The sequence below is a fragment of the Neovison vison genome, chromosome 8 (assembly GCF_020171115.1).
Source record: "Neovison vison isolate M4711 chromosome 8, ASM_NN_V1, whole genome shotgun sequence".
Classification (NCBI taxonomy): domain Eukaryota; kingdom Metazoa; phylum Chordata; class Mammalia; order Carnivora; family Mustelidae; genus Neogale; species Neogale vison.
The window spans coordinates 53,496,216-53,516,906 of NC_058098.1; the positions used below are offsets into that span (position 1 = coordinate 53,496,216).

The window sequence follows — 20,691 nt, forward strand, 5'->3', positions numbered from 1 at the left end:
TTTTTTCCAGGAGCTAGGCAAATGCCAGTTCTTTTTTTGGAATGTGCAGGGTTCCAGCACCCTGTATTTATATTAACCAAAAAGGAACATTTCACCCCCAAGCTGAGTTAATCCTTTACTACAAAATAGCTTAGGGAGCTCAGAAGCAATAAAGGTTTTGGGGAAATGGCTGAGATACATGGGTGCAACCAGAGGCTCTCCTAGAAGAAAAGGAAAAAGGTAGCCTAAAAGTGCAAAGCATTCTTCCCCAAAGAAGATCCATATAATTGCAAGTTTCTTTAATGAGCAATTTGAATTCATAAGTGTTTGTTATTGGTCAGTCTCTGAGTAGTTGAAATTCTTATATGGTTCAGACCATATAAGACCTGGAGAAAGAACTGGGCTGTTTTCTGTGTACTTGAAGTGAGATATTTTAAAAGGCTCCTTGGTGTTTCTGTAGGCCCTTTTCTTTTCTGTAGGCGTATTATTCATGTGAATTACAAAGGAAGGCTGGTGGGTCCTGTGGAACTTGGTCCTAACAGGAGCACTTGGCAAGTAGATTGCCTATAACTATTTTGTGAGCTCTCTCCCTAAGAGATTTTGCTGTTCTTGCCTGTATTTTTCTTGCCCGGGAAGGTTTTGTTTAGCTAAAAGTAATGGTCAAATTAAACAGTCATACATAGCAAAAATGCATCCAAGGAGCTCTGACTGTAGCTTCCAGTCATAAAAGGAGAACACCTTTTAAATGGAACACATTTTTCAGGGGATAAGAGTACTCCCAAATCAGGGGCTCCAGGCTGGGGCAGTCAGTTGAGCGTCTGCCTTTGGCTCGGGTCATGATCAAGCTCGCTGTCAGGCTCCCTGCTGGGCACAGAGTCTGTGTCTCTCTCTCTCCCTTTGCCTTCCTCCCCCCATGCTCTCTGTCTTACTTTCTCTCAAATAAATACATAAAATCTTAAAAAAAAAAAAAAAGGGTGTACTCCCAAATCATAGTTTTCTAGAACTGTAGACCTTTCCTAGCAATAATAGACAATTTTATGTGGTAGTCCAGTGTTTGTAGGGTGGCTTGCTCTGACTTAATAAAAGGAGATTATAGATGTAGATCTGGTAATATTTATTTATATTCTTATTCAGTTTTTTTTTTGAGGTTTATAGGGCAGAAATATTTCTTCCCTTCTAAGTTCTTTGGCTTGTCTAATAATTAAATTGGCATAAGCTAGATTAATAGGAGAAAAACAAGTTTAATTTTGTACACACAGGAGCTCCATAAAAATAAGGGACTCAAAGAAGTGATCATAGCAGGCAAATTTTATACCATTTAGACAAAAAAACAGTACATTTGTGAAGAGTTGATAAGACAAAGGGGCTTGGGCTTAGGGTAGTAAATTAGTGAAGAAATAACAAGGTTTGTTTACACAGCCTTTTCAGCCCTAAATTCCCTGTCTCTGATGATAAGGATGTCTTCTTCCCTCCTGGTACAGGAGGAGGATTTATTTCTAGTTTTCAGGGGGACAAAAGAGGGTCGGGGTATTCTTACACCAGCTGTTTCTTAGGTAACTTGAATTCAGAATAATCAATATGCCAAAGTGGCGTCTTTGGGGCTGGCACATTCTGCTCCCCTACAGTAGTCTGTCATCTATTACTCTGTCCCCGAAGAACTAGCATTTTGAACTTGGTCTCTGCCCTTCTTTCTCTGCTTCCACACTATAGAATGTCCTGTGTGGAACTGACTGAACCATCTTAAGAATGATCCTTGGTATTTATTGTTCAGCTTTCTGTCCTCCTATGACTGTTTTTCATGGTAGCATTTCTGATGTAGACCTTTGTCCTTGACTTCTTGGTCTGCCATTCCTGCAGAAAACCCGCTATATTATGTTAAAAAATATAAATCTTAAGATAACTTAAAAGTATCACTTGGGTAGTGGAATGCAGGATTTTTCTTCAACTTTTAAAATCTACTTTTATTTTTATCGTTTTTAGACATCTGGGTGGTATTTAAGTAGGACACTTTGGCATCGGAGTTGAGTTTACATTTCTCCGGTGAACCCACAGATGACACCTTGTATTCACAGTTAAAGAAACAGAACCAAACTAACCTTAACACCCTCCTTCCAGAAACCCTCATTAGTCAAGTATTTTTGAACTCTAAGTCGATTCATCATGATTTTTCAGAGGTGTTTTTAACAGTTTAAGATGTTTCATTGTAATTTTCAATAATTTCTCAAATGCTTTTGCATATTTTTCTTCTTTGCCCCCTACAATCTAAAACATTACAAAAATTACATTCTTGCCTGTTTGGAGTATCTGGAATAGAAGTCTTAATATACAGTTTCCAGTACTTTCTTTCTTACTGTCATTAACATCTCACACATTCCTTCATATGCCCAAATGTGTTTTGCAAAAGATTCAAGCAGAGCCAGTGTATCTTAGGTATTAAAATTAAAGTGTCACACAACCCCAGGTCACACACCAGTATCTTTTTATCTTGCTCTACGTTTTCCTACTGCCTTTACCTCCTTGTATGGCATACTGTATGATTTTTACATCTTTCTTATATTTGTGATCTCTCTTACCCACTAGAATGTAATTTCTATGCGGACAGAGATTTTGGGTCCATTTTACTCACTGATGTCTTCCCAGGGCCTGGCACTTGGCAACTATTCACTGTGTTTGTTAAATGAATGAATCTATAAACCCTCACTGAACATACTCTCTTACCTACATCTTGATTCTCATAGTTTTTTATTTTTTATATTCCATCATTTGGGTCTTTAAAGCTTTTTTGTTTTCCTTTTCCTTTCCATTGTGTGTGTTTGTTTTTCACCCAAGTTCAATTTTTTTTTTCCCCCAAAATGTGCTGTTCCACCTGGTCATCCAATCTGATCTTTTATCACTACTCACTTCTTTACTTTATATTCCTGCTTCCTTTAAAATACGAAAAAATGAGGGCTGCAAACTTTCTGATTCTATACTAACATGGAATATTTCACATATTATCATTGTTCTAGTAAATATGTGCATTACTTACATGATAGAAAAATTCTGACAATCTCTTCTGTGCCCTTATGTTTACCTCAAAGGTAAACACCACTTGGCAAAATAGTCTCCAGACCTTATAATTGTTAAATACACTAGTCTTCTGACTTTATAATTGTTAAATTATTAAAACATGCTATACATAAAATCTTAAAAAAAAAGGGCGCCTGGGTAGCTCAGTGGGTTAAGCCTCTGCCTTCGGCTCAGGTCATGATCTCAGGGTCCTGGGATCCAGCCCCACATCGGGCTCTCTGCTCAGCAGGGGACCTGCTTCCCTTCCTCTCTATCTGCCTGCTTCTGTCTACTTGTGTTCTCTGTCTGTCAAATAAATAAATAAAATATTTTTAAAAAACACAACATGCTATACAATATTTTGTTTTATGATGATACCTTTGAGGAATGTATTTAATGTTAAAGTAAAATGCTAAGTTTAATACTGTGATAAATTAATTACATGCATAATATTAATTTTCTAACCTCTGAATTCAGGTACAAGTTATGGAAGAGAAATTAAAAGCAGCTAATATTCAAACCAGTGAATCAGAAACAAGGCTGTATAAAAAGTGTCAAGATCTGGAGACCCTAATACAAGAAAAAGATGACATCATTCAAAACCTGGAACTGCAGCTTGAAGAACAGGTTAGGAAGAACTGGATCATCACAGTCTAAATACATGCATTTATTTATTATGCATAATCACAAAGATTAAAGAGGGAGCCCACACTTCTAAATTTGGGTCAGAAATCTCACTATTTGGTCAGCTCCTGGAGTCTAATCACATTTACTGGTGAAAGGTACAAATAAAATGGTATTCTCTTTAAGTCTGGGTGATTCCAAAGCCATATCTGACACTTTTTGGATGCAACCGTGCTCCTTAACTTTTAGACTTTTCAGAGTATGATGTAGTTTTCAGCTTCAAAACATTTGGTTGTCAGCAGGCATTTCTCTCTGTAAAATTTTTGAGATAGATCTTTGCTTTAGATTTTTAGGGTGTTGGAAATACTTATGGAACATTGTGTTTTAAAAGTACGTTTGATGTGAATCCTTCTGTTAAAAATGTATACACTGTCTTTAAACCACTTTACTGAGATCAAGTATAGTTTTTAATTTATTTTAAAATTTTCTTAGGAATATTTATTTATTTATTTATGGGAAAAAGTTGCATTAAATCATCATTTAGCATCACATGGGGCTCCTGGGTGGCTCACTGGGTTGGGGCCTCTGTCTTTGGCTAGGGTCATGATCCCAGAGGTCCTAGGGTCCAGCCCCGCATCGGGCTCTCTGCTCGGCGGGAAGCCTGCTTCCTCCTCTCTCTCTGCCTACTTGTGATCTCTGTCTCTCCAATAAATAAATTTTTTAAAAATCATCATTTAGCATCACTTAAGGATGATCACTATGAAATTAATAAATCTGCTAAATTGCTTTTTATCTTCAGAATATTTTTTTCCATTACTCTGGGAATTCATATTTCTTTAGGTCAGTGGTTTCCAACTTTTCACCACCCCCAGCGACTTATATGACAGTCACATTCTCCTAGTTTTGTGAACATAACCAGGTTTCAAGGTTGGTAAATGTGAGCTACAGTTTTTTATTTCATTTTTGCTGAATTTTTAAAAACTTGCATGTAAAAATAAAATAAAATATATGAGAAATAAAAACTTGTATTTGAGAGGAAAACAAACCATGCTCCAGAAGAGATTCTGATTCTCTTCTCCCTAACCTGGTTGACCCCTCTCCTACAGTTATAAACCCTAGATCATTTCCAGAAATCATTTATTTTGTTGATAAATTCAGTGCTTGGATTTCAGTATAAGATCTTTCTGAGAAAGAGAATTTAACAGTTATTCAAACTAGTAATATTTTCATATGCTTTATGGTTTATTATTATGTCTGCTGGACGATGGTTCTCTTTTTTTTTACTCTATTTGATGATTTGAAGGTAGGTGTATTAACTTGGAAATGAGTTTTAAGTGGATTGGCCCTTTATATTTATGATGTAATGTTTCCAGACCAGTGAGCCTATGTTTGAACTAAATGCACTGCTAATGTTATTTCAGAAACAAATAAGGATACAAGAAGCTAAAATAATAGAAGAGAAAGCAGCTAAGATCAAAGAATGGGTAACACTTAAATTAAATGAGGTATTTATTCCTATATTTTGCCTTTTCTTTATCTTTTACTTAATTTGAATAGATAAGTCATCAGAGTATCTGTTCATTTGGAATGAAACAAAATTCTGATCAGTTGGTGGTGCTGCTGTTTTTTGGCAAATGTGAGATAGGCAGCTTTCATTCTTATGTCCAATGTATTTCTGAAATTAAAAATATTGATAGACTCCTAGTAAACAGTATAAGTAGCCTCATTCTAGGTAGTTGATTTTAGTTCTAATTAGCTAATTTCAAATAATTACAGAACATATGTATATATCACAAAATTAATGTGTTCAGTATCTTGAGAAGTACACATTGGTTTATATGGCAGATTAAATGATGAAATAGTTTGATTTAAAACAATTTTACAGTGAGAAAGGCATGAAAATGCCCTGGGGTTAAAACATTTGAACTCTCCGTTCTGGAAAAAATAAATATCAGAGCCCTAATTACCTAGGTTGATAATTATGCTGATAAATTCGTCTGATATTTGGTCATCATTTCTTTTGTATTTTGCTTACATGTAATTAGGTATTAACATTTTAAAATATTATGATTTGCTAGTACATTTTAGAAGTATTATTCCTGTATAAAAGGATACCATTATGTCCTTTCAGCTGGAATTAGAAAATCAGAATCTTCGTTTGATCAACCAAAACCAAACTGAAGAGATAAGAACATTACAGTCAAAACTACAAGGTATGAGAATTTTGACTAAGATAGCTTAGTTGTGTTTATTAGGCTATACAGAATTTTATTGTTGAACATTTGAAATATGCCTAGCACAACCAAGGAGCTGAATTTTTACATTTTATTAATTTGAATAGATTTTAATTTAAAGAGCCACATGTCTATATTAGCACAGCTAGACAATTTTGTAAATAACCCAAAGGGGGTAATACTAATTTGAATGTTTAATTTCAGGTATGTTTGCTTTAAAAAATTCAGTTATTTTCTATTTTCACTTGTGTTGTGGTGATCAACAGTGAGTGAAATTCTTACAGCCTGAATATTTTCATCAGAATTTTATAATATGAATAATAAACTCTTTGCATTTTCCAATGCTTAGGGTTACTTTCTTTTTAGCATGAAAGCCCAAAGATGGGTGGTAGAGTTAGAGATAGATATTTACTTAATATAATTGCTATGATGAGCACCAGTCAAGTACACATTGAGCTGAGGACAAGGTGAATCCGCAGGGTTATTAGATCCTGGCCTACCACAGTGGTTTTCAAACTTATTTAGCAATAGAACTCCTTTTAAAACAGTACCAAAAAAAACCACCAAAAACAGTATTTTTTTTTTTTCTGTAGAATCTCAAGAGATAAAACAGGTGAAAGCAATGTTGGTTGATGGGCCCAGAGTTCTGCAGACTCAGCTTTACCCATACCTCTTCTTATACCCATTGTGACATTTCCACAAATGGAGTTCACAGAATGCATTGGGAAAATGCTGGCACAGTAGCAAAAGCATGGACTTTGAAGTCAACCTTAATGCCCATGATTTAATAACTGTTATATTGCTGGATTTTTTTTCTTTTACATCGTAAAATGGTAATGGTACTAGTGCCTTCCTGATTTCATGGGTATTTGTTGATTTTATAAAATGTGTGAAACCATTTTGTCTACTGCATATTCATACTTATTGCCGTCATTTTGTTAAAGAAAAAGCCCCTGTTTTCCTTTTCTCTCAATACCTCTGACACCAGACATGTGTGAGTTGTTTTTTTGTTTTTTTAATTTATTTGACAGACAGAAATAGCAAATAGGCAGAGAGGCAGGCGGGGGTGGGGACAGGCTCCCTGCTGAGCAGAGATCCCAAAGTGGGGCTCCATCCCAGGACCCTGAGATCATGACCTGAGCCAAAGGCAGAGGCTTAATCCACTGAGCCACCCAGGTGCCCCTGTGTGTGAGTTTTTCCACACAAAGCAGTTCTCCAATTCCCAGAGGATACCGACTAGCTGTCCTTCAAATTTAACCCAATTCTGACATTATCTACTTAAAGTTAGCATCAGATCCCACAGGTTACAGGTTTGATCCCACAAAACTACCCCCCTCCACTTCATACATCACTTCAAACATAATTGTAAATATCAGTTCTCAACCCTGCTTCTGGCCCACTGGCTATAAATCAAAGGTTGCCATGACCCTCCCCAGGTTTGATATTTTGCTACAGCCGCTCACAGAACTCAGGCAAACAGTTTACTTACTAGATTGCTGGTTTATTACAAAAAACAAAACTCAGGAACAGCCACAATGAATGAGATGCAGAGGGTGTGAGGTATGGAGAAGGGGCACAGAGCTTCCATGTTCTCTCTAAGCACCCCATCCTCCCAGTACCTCCACGCATTCACCAACCTGGAAGTCCATCCTTTTGGGGTTTTATGGAGACTTCATTATGTAGGCTTGACTGACTAAATCATTGGCCATTGGTGGTTAAGTCAGTTTTCAACCCTCCCCTCCCCTGAGGTCAGAGGTAGGGGGTCATAGAGGTTGAGGCCGAAAGTTCCAGTCTTCTAATCACATGGTTGGTTCCCCTGGCAACCAGCTCCCATCCTGAGGCTATTTAGTGGCTTTCCAAAAATCACCTCATCAACATAAGCTCAGATGTGGTTGAAAGGGTTTGTTATGAATACGAAAGATAACTTTTATTGCTCTTACCACTTGGGAAATTCCGAAGGTTTTAGAAGCCCAGAACCATGGATGAAGACCAACATAATTCTTATATCACACACTTCCTCCAACGATATGATGGGAAATTGGTGTCCATGTGGTTGATCTAGAATTCCATGTTTACCTATGAAACCATTGACATGGATTGAATGTACTAAGCCTAGCTCTGAAAAGGCTGTTATTTTATCTGATATTCTTACCTTGCAATTCTAGTCTTCATTGGCAGTCTGTTGGGTCTTGTAGACGAAGGGGTGTGAATCCTAGGAGCCTTGACTTAGACTGGAGAAGAATAGATACAATTAAGTAGATACAATATAGTACCTTAAAAATGTATGTGCATGTCTGTGGTTATTAAAATACTGTGGATTGGTTCTGTGAGACATAGTCAACATGAAAATAATAAAAGATATACCTAAAGGAATACACTATAAAAGATATTTTTCTTTCTTTCGATTTTTTAAAAAGATATTTTTCTTATGCTCCAGTCAGTTCTCAGCTGCTATTTAATTTACCCCTTTGGTGTTCTTCCAGAGTTAATTAAAAATTTAATTTTGGGGGGAAACTTTTCTTACTGTCACTAGGATCTCTATGCTTTTAAAGATTTTATTTATTTGTTTTACGAAGAGAAAGAGAGTGGGGGCGGGCAAAAGGAGAGGGAAGCAAGAATCTTAAGAAGATTGCTTTTTTTTAAGGTTTTATTTATTTATGTGACACAGAGAGATCACAAGTGCACAGAGAGGCAGGCAGAGAGAGAGAGAAGGAGAAGCAGACTCCCTGCTGAGCAGAGAGCCCGATGTGGGGCTTGATCCCAGGACCCTGAGATCATGACCTGAGCTGAAGACAGAGGCTTAACCCACTGAGCCACCCAGGTGTCCCTTAAGCAGATTCCTTAAGTCTGCCTGATGTGAGGCTCAATCCCAGGACTCAGATCATGACTGAGCCACAATAAGAGTTGGACACTTACCGACTGCACCACCCGGGCGCCCCTCTCCATGCTTTTAATCTTGCAAGCAGGGAGGTTACAACTTCTAGAAGATGGATTAACTCGTGATTAATTACTCCTCAAGCTATCTAAATTCTCTATCTAGAAACTGTCCCCTCCCCCCTTTTTTCCTCTAAAGAAGTGATGAGGACCCTCCATATTGTGGTCATCATAGATCAAGCCCCTACATCTGCTCTTTTGGGAAAAGCGAACTGGAAACTAAGATAGCAAAAGTTGGTACAATGGCCATGTGATATTTGCCCCAACTGGTGCTCTGAATTTCTTTGGTTGTCCTGGCAACGAGGACCTCGGTCCCTCTTCCCTCACCATTAGTAGCATTACTGCCCAATCAAATTTTACCAGTTTTTGACTGCTATTTACCAGTACCATGATTTTGCAAGATGCTATAACCCTCTCCTTGTCTACAGTCTGTTTTTTTGTTGGTGGTTTTGTTTCTATTTAAGTTTCTATTTTGTTTCTATTTGTTTCTGTTTAAGAACTACTTTTAAAGGGATTAGAGTTTCTCCCTACAGTTAAAAAACGTTTAGAACATTCAAAATATAAAAATAGATTTAAACATTAGCATGTGATACTAGACATTGAGGGGTCTATGTTACTAGACTAGGCTTTTTTTCTGGTATAAGGAATGATTTGTCTAGACTTTTATATGCTTTGGTTCTGTGTTTAATAAACTGTCATAAAAAATTCAGATCTTGATTTTGATTAATGATCTTGCAGAAGTTCAAGAGAAGAAGTCATCTACTCTCTCTACACCAAAGCTTTCAGAAGGCCAGCGCCTAAGCAGTTTGACCTTTGGGTGCTTTTTATCCCGAGCAAGGAGCCCTCCTCAAGTAGTAAAATCTGAGGAAATGAGCAAGATATCATCTAAAGAACCCGAGTTCACAGAGGGAAAAGACGTAGAAGGTATTTATGGACTAGAGAAATTTACTTTGACTTTTTTTTAAAAAGGAAAAATAATTTGCTAGGATTCATCCAAATATAACTTATATTTCCTTGTTTTTTTTTCTTGACAAGTTGATGTTGTATGAAAATATTTTTAAAGAGCAATCCAGCCTTTAATTTGTATAACTAGTTATCTTGTGTGGGGTTTTTTTTTGAAGTCTTTGACAAAGATGCATAGAAGAGACTGATTTTCCCCTCTTGATACTTTCTCCTGCTGTAGGTAGCAGTGATATTTAAAATTAAAAAGCTCACTGTTGTACCTACAAGGTACTTGTTTTAGCTGAGTTTCACATTAGAACTATGAACTTTCTATTATTTACTTAAAATATTTAAAAATTACCTGATGTTAAATATGAAGTTAAATATGGCATAGCAAACTTATAAAGAGAAAGAACACCAGGGGACAATTTAGTAAGTGCTTTGATTTTCCCTTCCCCATTTTGCTTCAAAGAGAAAAATATTTGCTTTGATTTTGCCTTTTCCATTTTGCTTCAAAGAGGAAAATATTTGCATAGATGTTTAAGTCCTGGACCTGTGTGCAGATTTCTACCCTTCTTTTATTCGTAAAGCCCCTTTAAAATTTTGCTCTGTTGTGCAGCTGCTGGCTTTGCCACCTGTAGTGTGACTTTGCCCAAATATTTTAGAAAGCCTTGAATGTGCATCGTCTGGGTTTTCAGCTCCTGCTTCCTTCCTCCAAAGGAGAAAAAATATAGCCCTAAAAGCCGGCTCTGTACTTGGTCATGAAATCCTGACAACAACATAATGTTTTTCCAAGCAGAATTCTCCTTTGCTACTTGCTTTTATGCTGTTGCCTGCAATTTTTTTTTTTCTTTTCTGAGCAGTCATGTTAATTTTCCTTCCACTTTCAAATAGTCAGTTGGGTATAGCTTGGTATACCCGAGGTTGGCTGGCCTGAAGCTCTTGCCCACTTGCAAATTTAACAATTTGCTTGATATCAAATCATCAAGTTTGGGGTGCCTGGGTGGCTCAGTGGGTTGAGCCTCTGCCTTGGCCACAGGTCATGATCCCAGGGTCCTGGGATCAAGCCCTGCATTGGGCTCTCTGCTCAGCAGGGAGCCTGCTCCCCCCCACCCAACTCTTTCTCTGCCTGCCTCTCTGCCTACTTGTGATCTCTGTCAAATAAATAAATAAAATCTTTTAAAAAAATCATCAAGTTTATTTGTTCAGCCTCTAGTTCCTTGTTATGAAAGTCATGTCTATGTTTTAAAAGTTTCTCTTGTGCTCTTTATAAATTGTACAAATGTTTAGTTTGGTGTTTATGAAGCCAGTGGTTCCTTCTGTTAATTATATTCAAAACAAAAATAAGCCACGTCGAAAGACATTGTTAAACAGCATTATTCTTGTTATAAAAACACATTTGGAGTTATGAATAAACCCAAAGTAGAGCCAGGAAGGCTTTTCTGTGTTTATGTTTCTTCATGGCTTTGCATATTCCATGTATTGAAGCTTGGGAACAACGTTTTTTGTTTTTTTTTTTAAACTATAACTTTATATTTATTATGTTTAAATTTTCTTATGATAATTTTAAAATTTAGTTGAAAGAGTGTCGTCCTTTGCTTTGCTTTAAAATAGAATTAGTGGTATCCTTTGGTGGCTGCTTTCTTTGATAGTCAGAGTTGCCCTGTTTCACATTTTGCTTCTTTCATTTTAAACCGTTGTCAGTATCGTTTTTCCCCAACGTGTTTCTTTGTAAAAAGCAGTTTAATTTCAATACTCTTCTATTGAAGTGTTAGGGCTCATATTTTACCTTAAAGCTTACAGTTTTCAAAGTTGGGTTTAAACAAGACAACTAAAAAAGGATCATGTAAATTAATTTTAGTCATATGAAAATTCCAGTTTTTACAATGTAGTTTCATAAAGCTAACTGTACAGAAAGATTACATTATCAAAGACAACATGCTGATATGACATATACTTTTCTAGAAATGGAAATTCCAGAAAAGTCAGGCGAGAAGCAAATTCAAGAAAACAACCGGGGTCAGAGAACATTGCCTCAAACCCCCTGTGTCCCGGAACAGAATCGGAAAACAAGAACGAGCTTTGCAACAGATGGTGGCACATCCCAGAATTCTGGAGCCCCAGGGAGCGACTGGAGTTCTGATGAGGAAGATGGGAGCAAAGGAAGGTCCAAGTGCAGATACACGTCCACCCTTTCCAGTCACACATCGGAGGAAGGGGTCCACTGTAGCAGAATGTGCAGCGAGGCGTACCTGACAGCGTCCGATGACAGCAGTTCTATATTTGAAGAAGAGACTTTTGGCATAAAGAGACCGGAACACAAGAAGCTGTATTCTTGGCAACAGGAGGCCCAGTGGAAAGCTCAGAACTGTCCTCTTGTAAAGGGAAATTCTGAATCAAGTAAAAAGGAGCAGGACAGTTCGTCAGATGAACTGAATAAAAAATTTCAGTCTCAGAGACTGGATTATTCATCGTCATCAAGTGAGGCCAACACCCCCAGCCCTATTTTGACCCCAGCTTTGACTCCCAAGCATCCTAACCCACTGCCTGGAAAATGTATGCAATTAGTGCCTTCGTCAAACCTGCCGCCCCCAAGGTTACGGATTCCTAACGTGTTCAGCATAAGTGTGGCCCTAGCCAAAAGGCACTTAAGCCAACCACAGTTAAGTTCCGACAGGATGTTTGGTACCAACAGGAATGCCATAAGCATGATCCGACCGCTCAGACCTCAGGAAACAGACCTTGATCTGGTTGATGATGACAGTACAGAAATTTTAGAGAATATGGACACCAGTTGTGATGATGGATTATTTTCCCATGACTCCCTGGAATCCCCGTGCTCCGACGACCAGGAACCCAGTGACTCGGCCAAGAAGCCGGCGTGTGGCAAACCGCCCACCCCACCCCTGCACCGCTTTCCCTCTTGGGTAAATGAGATTGCTGTGTGCGACGCGTGCACGCTGGTTTTTAACTAACACCCATTTTCAGGTTTTACTTTACTTCTTTTCTTGTTTTTTGTTTTTTTATTTTTTTTAATTTTTTTTATTTTTTATAAACATATATTTTTATCCCCTGGTTTACACACTTCACAGCACTCACCAAAGCACATACCCTCCCTTTTCTTGTTTTTTTAACGATCCAGATTGTTCTGAAACATCTCACTTTTCAGAATACTGTTTCCCCTCCTTTTTTCACACTGAGTTGTGTGTCAATGGAGAAATAAGAAAAGGTGGGAGATCAAAATATTACCTTTATTACTGAGAAAACTGATTTTAGAGAAATCAGGGCAGATGAGCTTTCCAATACTGAACTTGGAATTCTCTAGATTTATAAGCCCAGTCCCAGGTAGCCCTGGACCTCCAGAGGCTTCTTCAGGGGAGGGTCGCCTCTCCGAAGTAGGTTGCAGCCCAGAGAAAGAACAAGTGGTATTTCCTGAGCTATTACTTCTCCAGAGAAAGGAGAGAGACAGGTGCCTGTCCACTTTCTCCTTTTAAGCTTGCCAGTCATGTTAAGCCATTTCTCCTCCTTGGGAGAGAGAAATGAATGGTTGGAGAGGGATCCGGAATGTTACTGGAGTTCCCTCCCCATGGAAGGAAACATCAAGGGTGTGGAAGAAGGGTTCCTCCTACCTGTGTAATCTTTGGGCGAATTTGGAACTAGGATACTTAACTCTTGGTGGTCATTAGTTTTTGAACTCAATCATTACTTGATTAAGAGAAATTTAATTTTTCTCTTCATGAGCTTATAAATCCATTGCTTTAACCAAAACTATCTTACTGTGTAGCTAGAATAGATTGAAATTTTTTCCATTGAAAACACTGAATATTAATACAATAGGTAAACCACCATTGTATGATTCTTTATAGGAATATCTATATCACTAGATTTTAAAAGTTATTCTTATCTTTGAAACAAATTATCTGTCTTGCAGATTTAACTTCTCCTTCACATATTGACGTAGTTTAAATTTGGGCCTCCAGAGAAACATTAGGGTTGCAGGATTTTGAGGGTTTGGGGATCACATTCCATTGTTATTATTTATTTAGTGACCAATGTAATTTTAAGAAAATTAAGGTAGCCATGTTTTCCTACTGTAAATTCAGACCTTAAGATGTATCTGCTCTTACTTACTTTCAAAAGAACATTTCTTTCTGGGGCCTACATGAAACCGTCTGCAGTTCATTATTAAACTCTGGATAGCACATAAAAAAAGTAGACATTATTGGCATGTGAATCGCTGGAATTTCAATTATGTTATCCTTTAGGCAGTGAGGATTTGAAATTTTTGCTTCTTTTATTATGTTGAGATTTAGGTTAGGTTTTTCAAGTTCGTTTTATTTGGCAAACCATTTTCCTCCTCTGTTGCCTTTCTCTCTTCAATTTGTCTTCTGAAGCTATTCAATCCTGAAAAAGTAGTATTGCTTTTCAAAAGCCTACTAGCAGGCTGGCCAAGTTTGAGGTTTTATTTTGGTATCTGTTAGGTATTTTCAGGTTTCAAGGAAAAGAGACGTATTCCAGTTACCTCAATTTATGAGGGTTCATTTTAAGGATTTTTAAGAGGTTATTTGAAGGCATGGCCCATCCTTACAGAATTGGAATATCTTTCAAAATACAATAGTCACCGTAGTGGGAAAACGTGAGGATTCAGCAGCACCTCTAATTGTCAGCTCCTTAGAACGGGTGACATCCCGTGTCCCTGGACCCGTGGCTTAGCCCCTCTCTCCCGTCCGCAGTGACTCTGCCTCACTACTGCTCACTCCTCTCCTCCACTCCGTCGTGCTTTCCGCGGCCTCTCCTGCTTACTCCCGTGCTTACGTATCTTCCTGTTCCGCCGGCTCTGCTCTTCGTCTCTGTGTGCGTGCCTCACAACCCCGTTCGCAAAGAAACCGCATCTGGTTCATTCATCAGCCGCTCTTCAAATGAAAATGTCTCAGACAACGAGGATCCCGTGCCCGTTACCTAGCAGGCCACTGGCTGGCACAGTCCTGAAGAGGACTGCCTTAGCCACCTGGTATGCCCTGTCCAGGCAACCGTGTCCAATTAGATGCAGTAGAGAATTCAGGACATGATGATTATGTATTAAGAACTACCTGGAATCCCTTTTCTTGCAGAGGGCAGGGCTAATAACCTTTCCAATACCTATTTCAGAGATTTCTTTCAAAGAAGAGAAAAGAAGTAAGAAAATATTATAAATTCCATTGCCATTCTCAAATTCATTTTTCATTTGGCCTCCCATTTTTCCTTCTCCTTCACTGAAATGTACATTGAAATAAGGAGTTGATAACACTTAATGCTACTCTGTGATTTCTGACTTCCAGATTTTTCTCCTCTCTTTCACCATATTCTAGAAGAGTAGGATATTAAAGGTATTGTTTATGTGTAGTCAATGATTGTGAATGGTATCTAACCTCATATTACAGCCAGTCAAGGTCTTATGCTTTTTTTTTCTCTTTAATCCTGTCTAGAATGGTAGGATACTAAAGGTGGTGTTATGAGCAGTCAGTGATTATAAGTTTTCTCTTACTTTTTTCCTATCTCTTCAAAAGAACGTAAAATACCAAGCAAAAACTAGGGAACAAAGATAAAAAATGGAGTGACTAATGGATGGAAAATGTCTGCAGTGCTGTCCACGGTGGCATATTTGAGTTGGCACTGATGATAGTTTTATAATAATGCTCCGCTCTGGTGTATATTAAATGAAGAACATGTGTATTGAAAGTAATCATTTCTTTGCTTTAAACATCCAGTTTAAATCTCTCTTTCACATTAGGAGAGCAGAATTTATGCTGTAGCCAAATCAGGTATTCGAATGTCTGAGGCCTTCAATATGGAGAATGTTAATAAAAGTAAGTGATTTTGCATGCGTAGAAACAGAAAGTGGAATGCTGGTGACTAGGGGCTGGGTGGAGGTGGGGAGGGGATGTCATTGTTTAATGGGTATAGAGTTTCAGATTTGCAAGATAAAAGAGTTCTGGAGACCTGATTCATAACAGTGTGCATATAATTAACACTAACTCAAACTGAACTGCACACTTGGAAATGGTTAAGGTGATAAATTTTATGTTATGTGTTTCTTACTACAGTAAAACTTGTTTCAAAAAATAACTGACGATGTATTGCCATTTCACTAGCCAACAACTTCCTAAACGTCTAAGCTCATTGGAGTAGATAGAATTATGCAAAACTTTTAGAAAATGATTTCTAAGGTTGCCAATTTACATTTAAAGTTGAAATTCACTGTTACCCAATATAGGGGCACAACCATCTATGTTCAACTCTTTTTGTTTTTACCTAAAAGGGATAAAGCAAAGAAGCTGTGGAGTTTCAGCTGTTTAAAACTGCAAAAATATCTGTCTCTATGTCCTGTTTTTCAGAGTTTAAAACACATCCCTTCTTTCTTTCTTCAAAAAATTTTTGAAGAAGCAGATGCATTCCCATTATACGAAGTAAAACCAAACAACAGTGAACAGCATCTGGAATAAAAAGAGAAATTTTCCAGCGGTTCCTTCTCCTTCTCCTAGCCCCCTCCCTATCCAACACTAAACCAAATCTTAGAGGCAATCATTGATGTTCTGTTTCTTCAAAGTGATCTTCTGTTCTTACCATTGGGGAAATTATATTTTAAGCTTTCAACATGAGGTTCACCTGATAAGGTCTTAAGCATGCTGGTGTTTTAACACCTTATCACTATTAGAATTATGAAGAATCGGAGAATATCTTCATAAGATAGTGGTCGCTGAATTAGCAGGTGCTTATGCTATTTCTGCTCAGCCGAGCAGAAATAAAAGCTATGCCGAAGAAATAAAAGCTATGATCCTTACTCTCAAGAACTTACAGTGTAGTTGGGGAAGTAGCACATGTAAGGCAATAATGAGCCATGGACGAGAGTGCATGTTTCTTACGGCAGACCATAGAACAGTCCTGCGTGTTCATCCAACTTCTCTATAACTGGACATTTTGCTAGCTCACATCCATAAGAGATAGACCTAAGTGCTAGAGAGAAGGTGTTGTTGTTGTTGTTTTAAATCACTTTGTTTCCTGTTTCAGATTCTGTTGCTCTGCTGTCCTATACCACATCAGGACTCTATACCTCTCTGATATACAAGAATATGACAACTCCAGTGTATACAACTTTGAAGGGGGTAAGTCATTACTGATACTGCTGAGCATGTGGCTCTCTTCATGGTGGACCGGGAAAACGGTTTATTCAAGCTCCGGGTTCCGTTCTTGACATTTTACTCTTGACTTTCCCTTTATAGGGAGTTGTAGACGTTCACACTAATATATCATAAAAAGAGAAGAAATGGAAAGATCTAGAGAAGATATTTACATTTCTCAGAGTTTTAGAGGTCTGGGCCCATTTTTATTATACCCCATGTGCTTTTCCACAGCCTTCCCCACCCTGGTGGTTAATTGTTTAAAGGAAATATCACTATTAATGATGTAGCAAAGATTCCTAATTTGGTAAGATTTTTCTGTCACTGCCAGGATTCCCTTCCCTTGCTTGAAGTACTTAATTAAAATAAGTATTGTTAAGTATTAACAGCCTTATGTTTTCAGGAAACTTTTATATTTGACAAATGCCTTGCTAATGAGAATTTGGGATTTAACAACATGACTTCGATAATGCCAAAATATATTCTTGTATTCAAAAAAAAAATCTTATTCCATGTCTTCTGCTAAAGCATTTCATATCTAAAAAGAGAGGTGACTTTAGAGATGGACACTTCTAGGCTGTCGTCCTTTTCTTTAGAAGGCAACACAAATAAGCAGCAGCCCATTCCTGGATGACTCCTCTGGGTCAGAGGAAGAAGATAGCTCCAGATCCAGCTCCCGGACTTCAGAGTCAGACATGCGCAACCGGATTGGACCAGGCAGCCCCAGAGCCATGAAACGCGGTGAGGCAAAGTCTCAGGCGTATGAGACAACTCCATGTAATTCAGGATATTTAATAGGAATTTTATCTCCATAATAGGACTTTTTAAAAACAATCGAAGTACTTGCTTTTACCTGAAGTGAGAAGAGAATTAGCCAGGACTAAGATGCTTATATTTTAGTCCTAATTCTCTTAATTCTTTCTGTGATTCTACCCAAGCCACATGATCTTTTTATTTTAACCTTATCTCTAAGAGAGCAATCAATTTATTATGGGAATAGAGTGCAATAACTGGCCAAAACAAGGTTTCTCTTTTATAGTTAGTGTGTGGCATTTTGGATAATTTATGGGATGGACTTTATTTCAGCTCAATTTGTTATGCTAAGTGGCAGAAAATATACCTAAAAACTTGGTGGTTAATGTGATACTAGGATGGAAATGAAAACTTTACTTTGGGCATGTCTAAGAGTTTTAGTGGATTTTGAAGAAATATTTGGTATAGGTATAGGTGACAGAGAGACATAATCACACTAAATGACACCTGTATTTTATGAAAGCCTTTAATGCAGTGTGCTCTGTTGGTTTTCAAATCATGTTCCATGGAACTCCTAGGTAATTCCCTCAACTTCTGGAGCTGCTCAACTTTGATAGGCTAAGTATTTTGGGCTTCCACCAGCCTCTTTACTCCTACCTTGACCCCCAAAAGCCGTATCAGGTTACATCACACTATTGCTCAAAATACTGCAAAGACTCATAAGGTTATAAGGTGTTACGTGTCTCTTATGTCTTCGATCTCATATCCTTTCTCCTTCCTTGCTCAGCTCAAGTCACACCAACCCTCCTGCTGTGCCTGAAATGTGCCAGCATGCTTTGATTTCAGGACCTTCACACTGATTGTTTCCTCCATCTGGTATTCTTCCCCCCCAATGACTATCAGGCTAACTCTGGCACCTGCTACAGTGCTTCGCTCCAACACTGTCTTCTCAGTGAGATCCATCCTGAGCATACCATTCAAATTGCAATCCCTTGCTCTTTTCCAACTACTTTTAATTCCCTCTAGTCTGCTCTATGTTATATCTTTCCCTAGCACTTACTGCCAATGTTTTGTCTGTCTCTATTCTGTCTCTGACTAGAATCTATGTCCACTGAAGGCAGAAATTTTTCTGTTTTGTCATCTGCTCTGTCCCTAGCACCTAGGGGAGTGCCTAGCACACTGGCCCTGGGGCTGACCACCTGAGATTTGCACTCCACTGTTGTTCCTGCCTGGCTGTTTGACTTTGAACAAATGTTTTGATTTAATCTCTGGACCTTAGTCTCCTTAGAGAATGAAGGCATTAATAAGATGATCTCTGAGGTCCCTTATAAATCTAAATTTTTATTGTTCTATGAAAAATAAAGACATTATTGTCATGACTGTTACTTGTCTTAGTCAAATAAATAATAATGATATAGTGACGTCCTAACAAGTCCCTTAAATGTTAATAAACACTTTAAAAAATTGTCAGATACTGCAATGAATAATGATTTAAAGTCCTTGATTTTATTATATTGAAAATCTCCAATTGTAGGGACCCTGCAAATGTGGCTTGCAACCTGCAAGTAATTTTCTTAAAAAAAGCAAATGAATTATTGTGGAAATGTTCCCTTGAATTTTACTTTGTAACTGCTAGCAAATGAAATAGTTTGTTTATATCTTTAAGTCTTATTTCTTTTCTTTTACAAAAAGATTTTAAAAATTTTTATAAACTGGTAATATTCAACTTATATGGAAAATACTACTAATTCTGATACTGATACTAATACTTCTTTTGGATGTGAATTACTTTAAAAGTGATTACAGGGGCGCTTGGGTGGCTCAGTGGGTTAGAGCCTCTGCCTTCAGCTCGGGTCATGATCCCAGAGTCCTGGGATCATGGATCCCAGGATCCCAGGTTCTGGGCTCTCTGCTCAGCAGGAAGCCTGCCTCCTCCTCTCTCTCTCTCTGCCTGCCTCTCTGCCTACTTGTGATCTCTATCTGTCAAATAAATAAATAAAATATTTTTTAAAAAGTGATTACAAAAACTAAGTGGTTTAAAATGTAATTGTAGGAGTGCCTGGTTGTCTGTCAGTTAAGCATCTGCCTTGAGCTCAGGTCTTGATCCTGGGGTCCTGGGATTGAGCCCCAGATAGGCTCCCTGCTTGGTGGGGAGCCTGCTTCTCCCTCTCCTACTACCCCCCTTGTGCTTTCTCTCTCTCTGTGTCAAAATAAATAAATAAAATCTTTCTAAAAAATAAAATGTGTTTGTACAAACCTTGAGAAATTAAAATCAAACATTTGTTTGCCTGTATATATGTAATACATGCAATGTAAATATGTGAATACACATTTTTAATCCTTAATAAAAGATACATTAGTATCCTTGCATATATCTTATATATATATTGCACAGTTTATGTAAAATTCGCTGTGCCTATAATCATACCAACATTTTCATGTTCCTGTGACTTCCTTGAAGGTTTATATCATAATCCTTTAGTTCTGTTTTCTGCTTTAAAAGTTCTTTATGGCAAAAGTATGAGAATAAATCTAGTCTAGGAAGGCTTGTGATTTTGGAATAGCTATAGTCCTTAGGAGAACTCACAGCTAGCATTTGGGCCACCTGATTATTAAATATTGACTTAATTTATTTCTTTTTTTTTTATTTTTATTTTTTTTTTAAAGATTTTATTTATTTATTTGAGAGAGAGAGACAGTGAGAGAGAGCATGAGCGAGGAGAAGGTCAGAGAGCGAAGCAGACTCCCCATGGAGCTGGGAGCCTGATGTGGGACTCGATCCCGGGACTCCAGGATCACGCCCTGAGCCGAAGGCAGTCGTCCAACCAACTGAGCCACCCAGGCTTCCCAGACTTAATTTATTTCTTTATTCGTCTAGGTGTGTCTCTGTCTTCAGTGGCTTCTGAAAGTGATTATGCCATTCCCCCAGATGCTTACTCCACAGACACAGAATACTCCCAGCCAGAGCAGAAGCTCCCTAAAACCTGCTCATCATCCAGTGATAACGGGAAAAATGTAAA

At 37.9% G+C, this 20,691-nt stretch overlaps 1 protein-coding gene across 4 annotated transcripts in view; it reads left to right on the top strand.

Moving 5' to 3' along the window:
• PLEKHH2 (pleckstrin homology, MyTH4 and FERM domain containing H2) overlaps positions 1-20,691 on the top strand; it is a 119,644-nt gene that overhangs the window by 42,527 nt on the left and 56,426 nt on the right. For 2 of the 4 annotated variants that reach the window (XM_044263607.1, XM_044263610.1), the window contains exons 4-12: positions 3,505-3,654; positions 5,073-5,156; positions 5,783-5,864; positions 9,558-9,743; positions 11,727-12,688; positions 15,532-15,607; positions 16,809-16,903; positions 17,515-17,695; positions 20,550-20,686. In XM_044263607.1, coding sequence (XP_044119542.1) covers positions 3,505-3,654; positions 5,073-5,156; positions 5,783-5,864; positions 9,558-9,743; positions 11,727-12,688; positions 15,532-15,607; positions 16,809-16,903; positions 17,515-17,695; positions 20,550-20,686 — 1,953 coding nt within the window. The remainder of the gene's footprint in view (positions 1-3,504; positions 3,655-5,072; positions 5,157-5,782; positions 5,865-9,557; positions 9,744-11,726; positions 12,689-15,531; positions 15,608-16,808; positions 16,904-17,514; positions 17,696-20,549; positions 20,687-20,691) is intronic. The other 2 variants (XM_044263609.1, XM_044263608.1) reach the window with 2 other exon arrangements.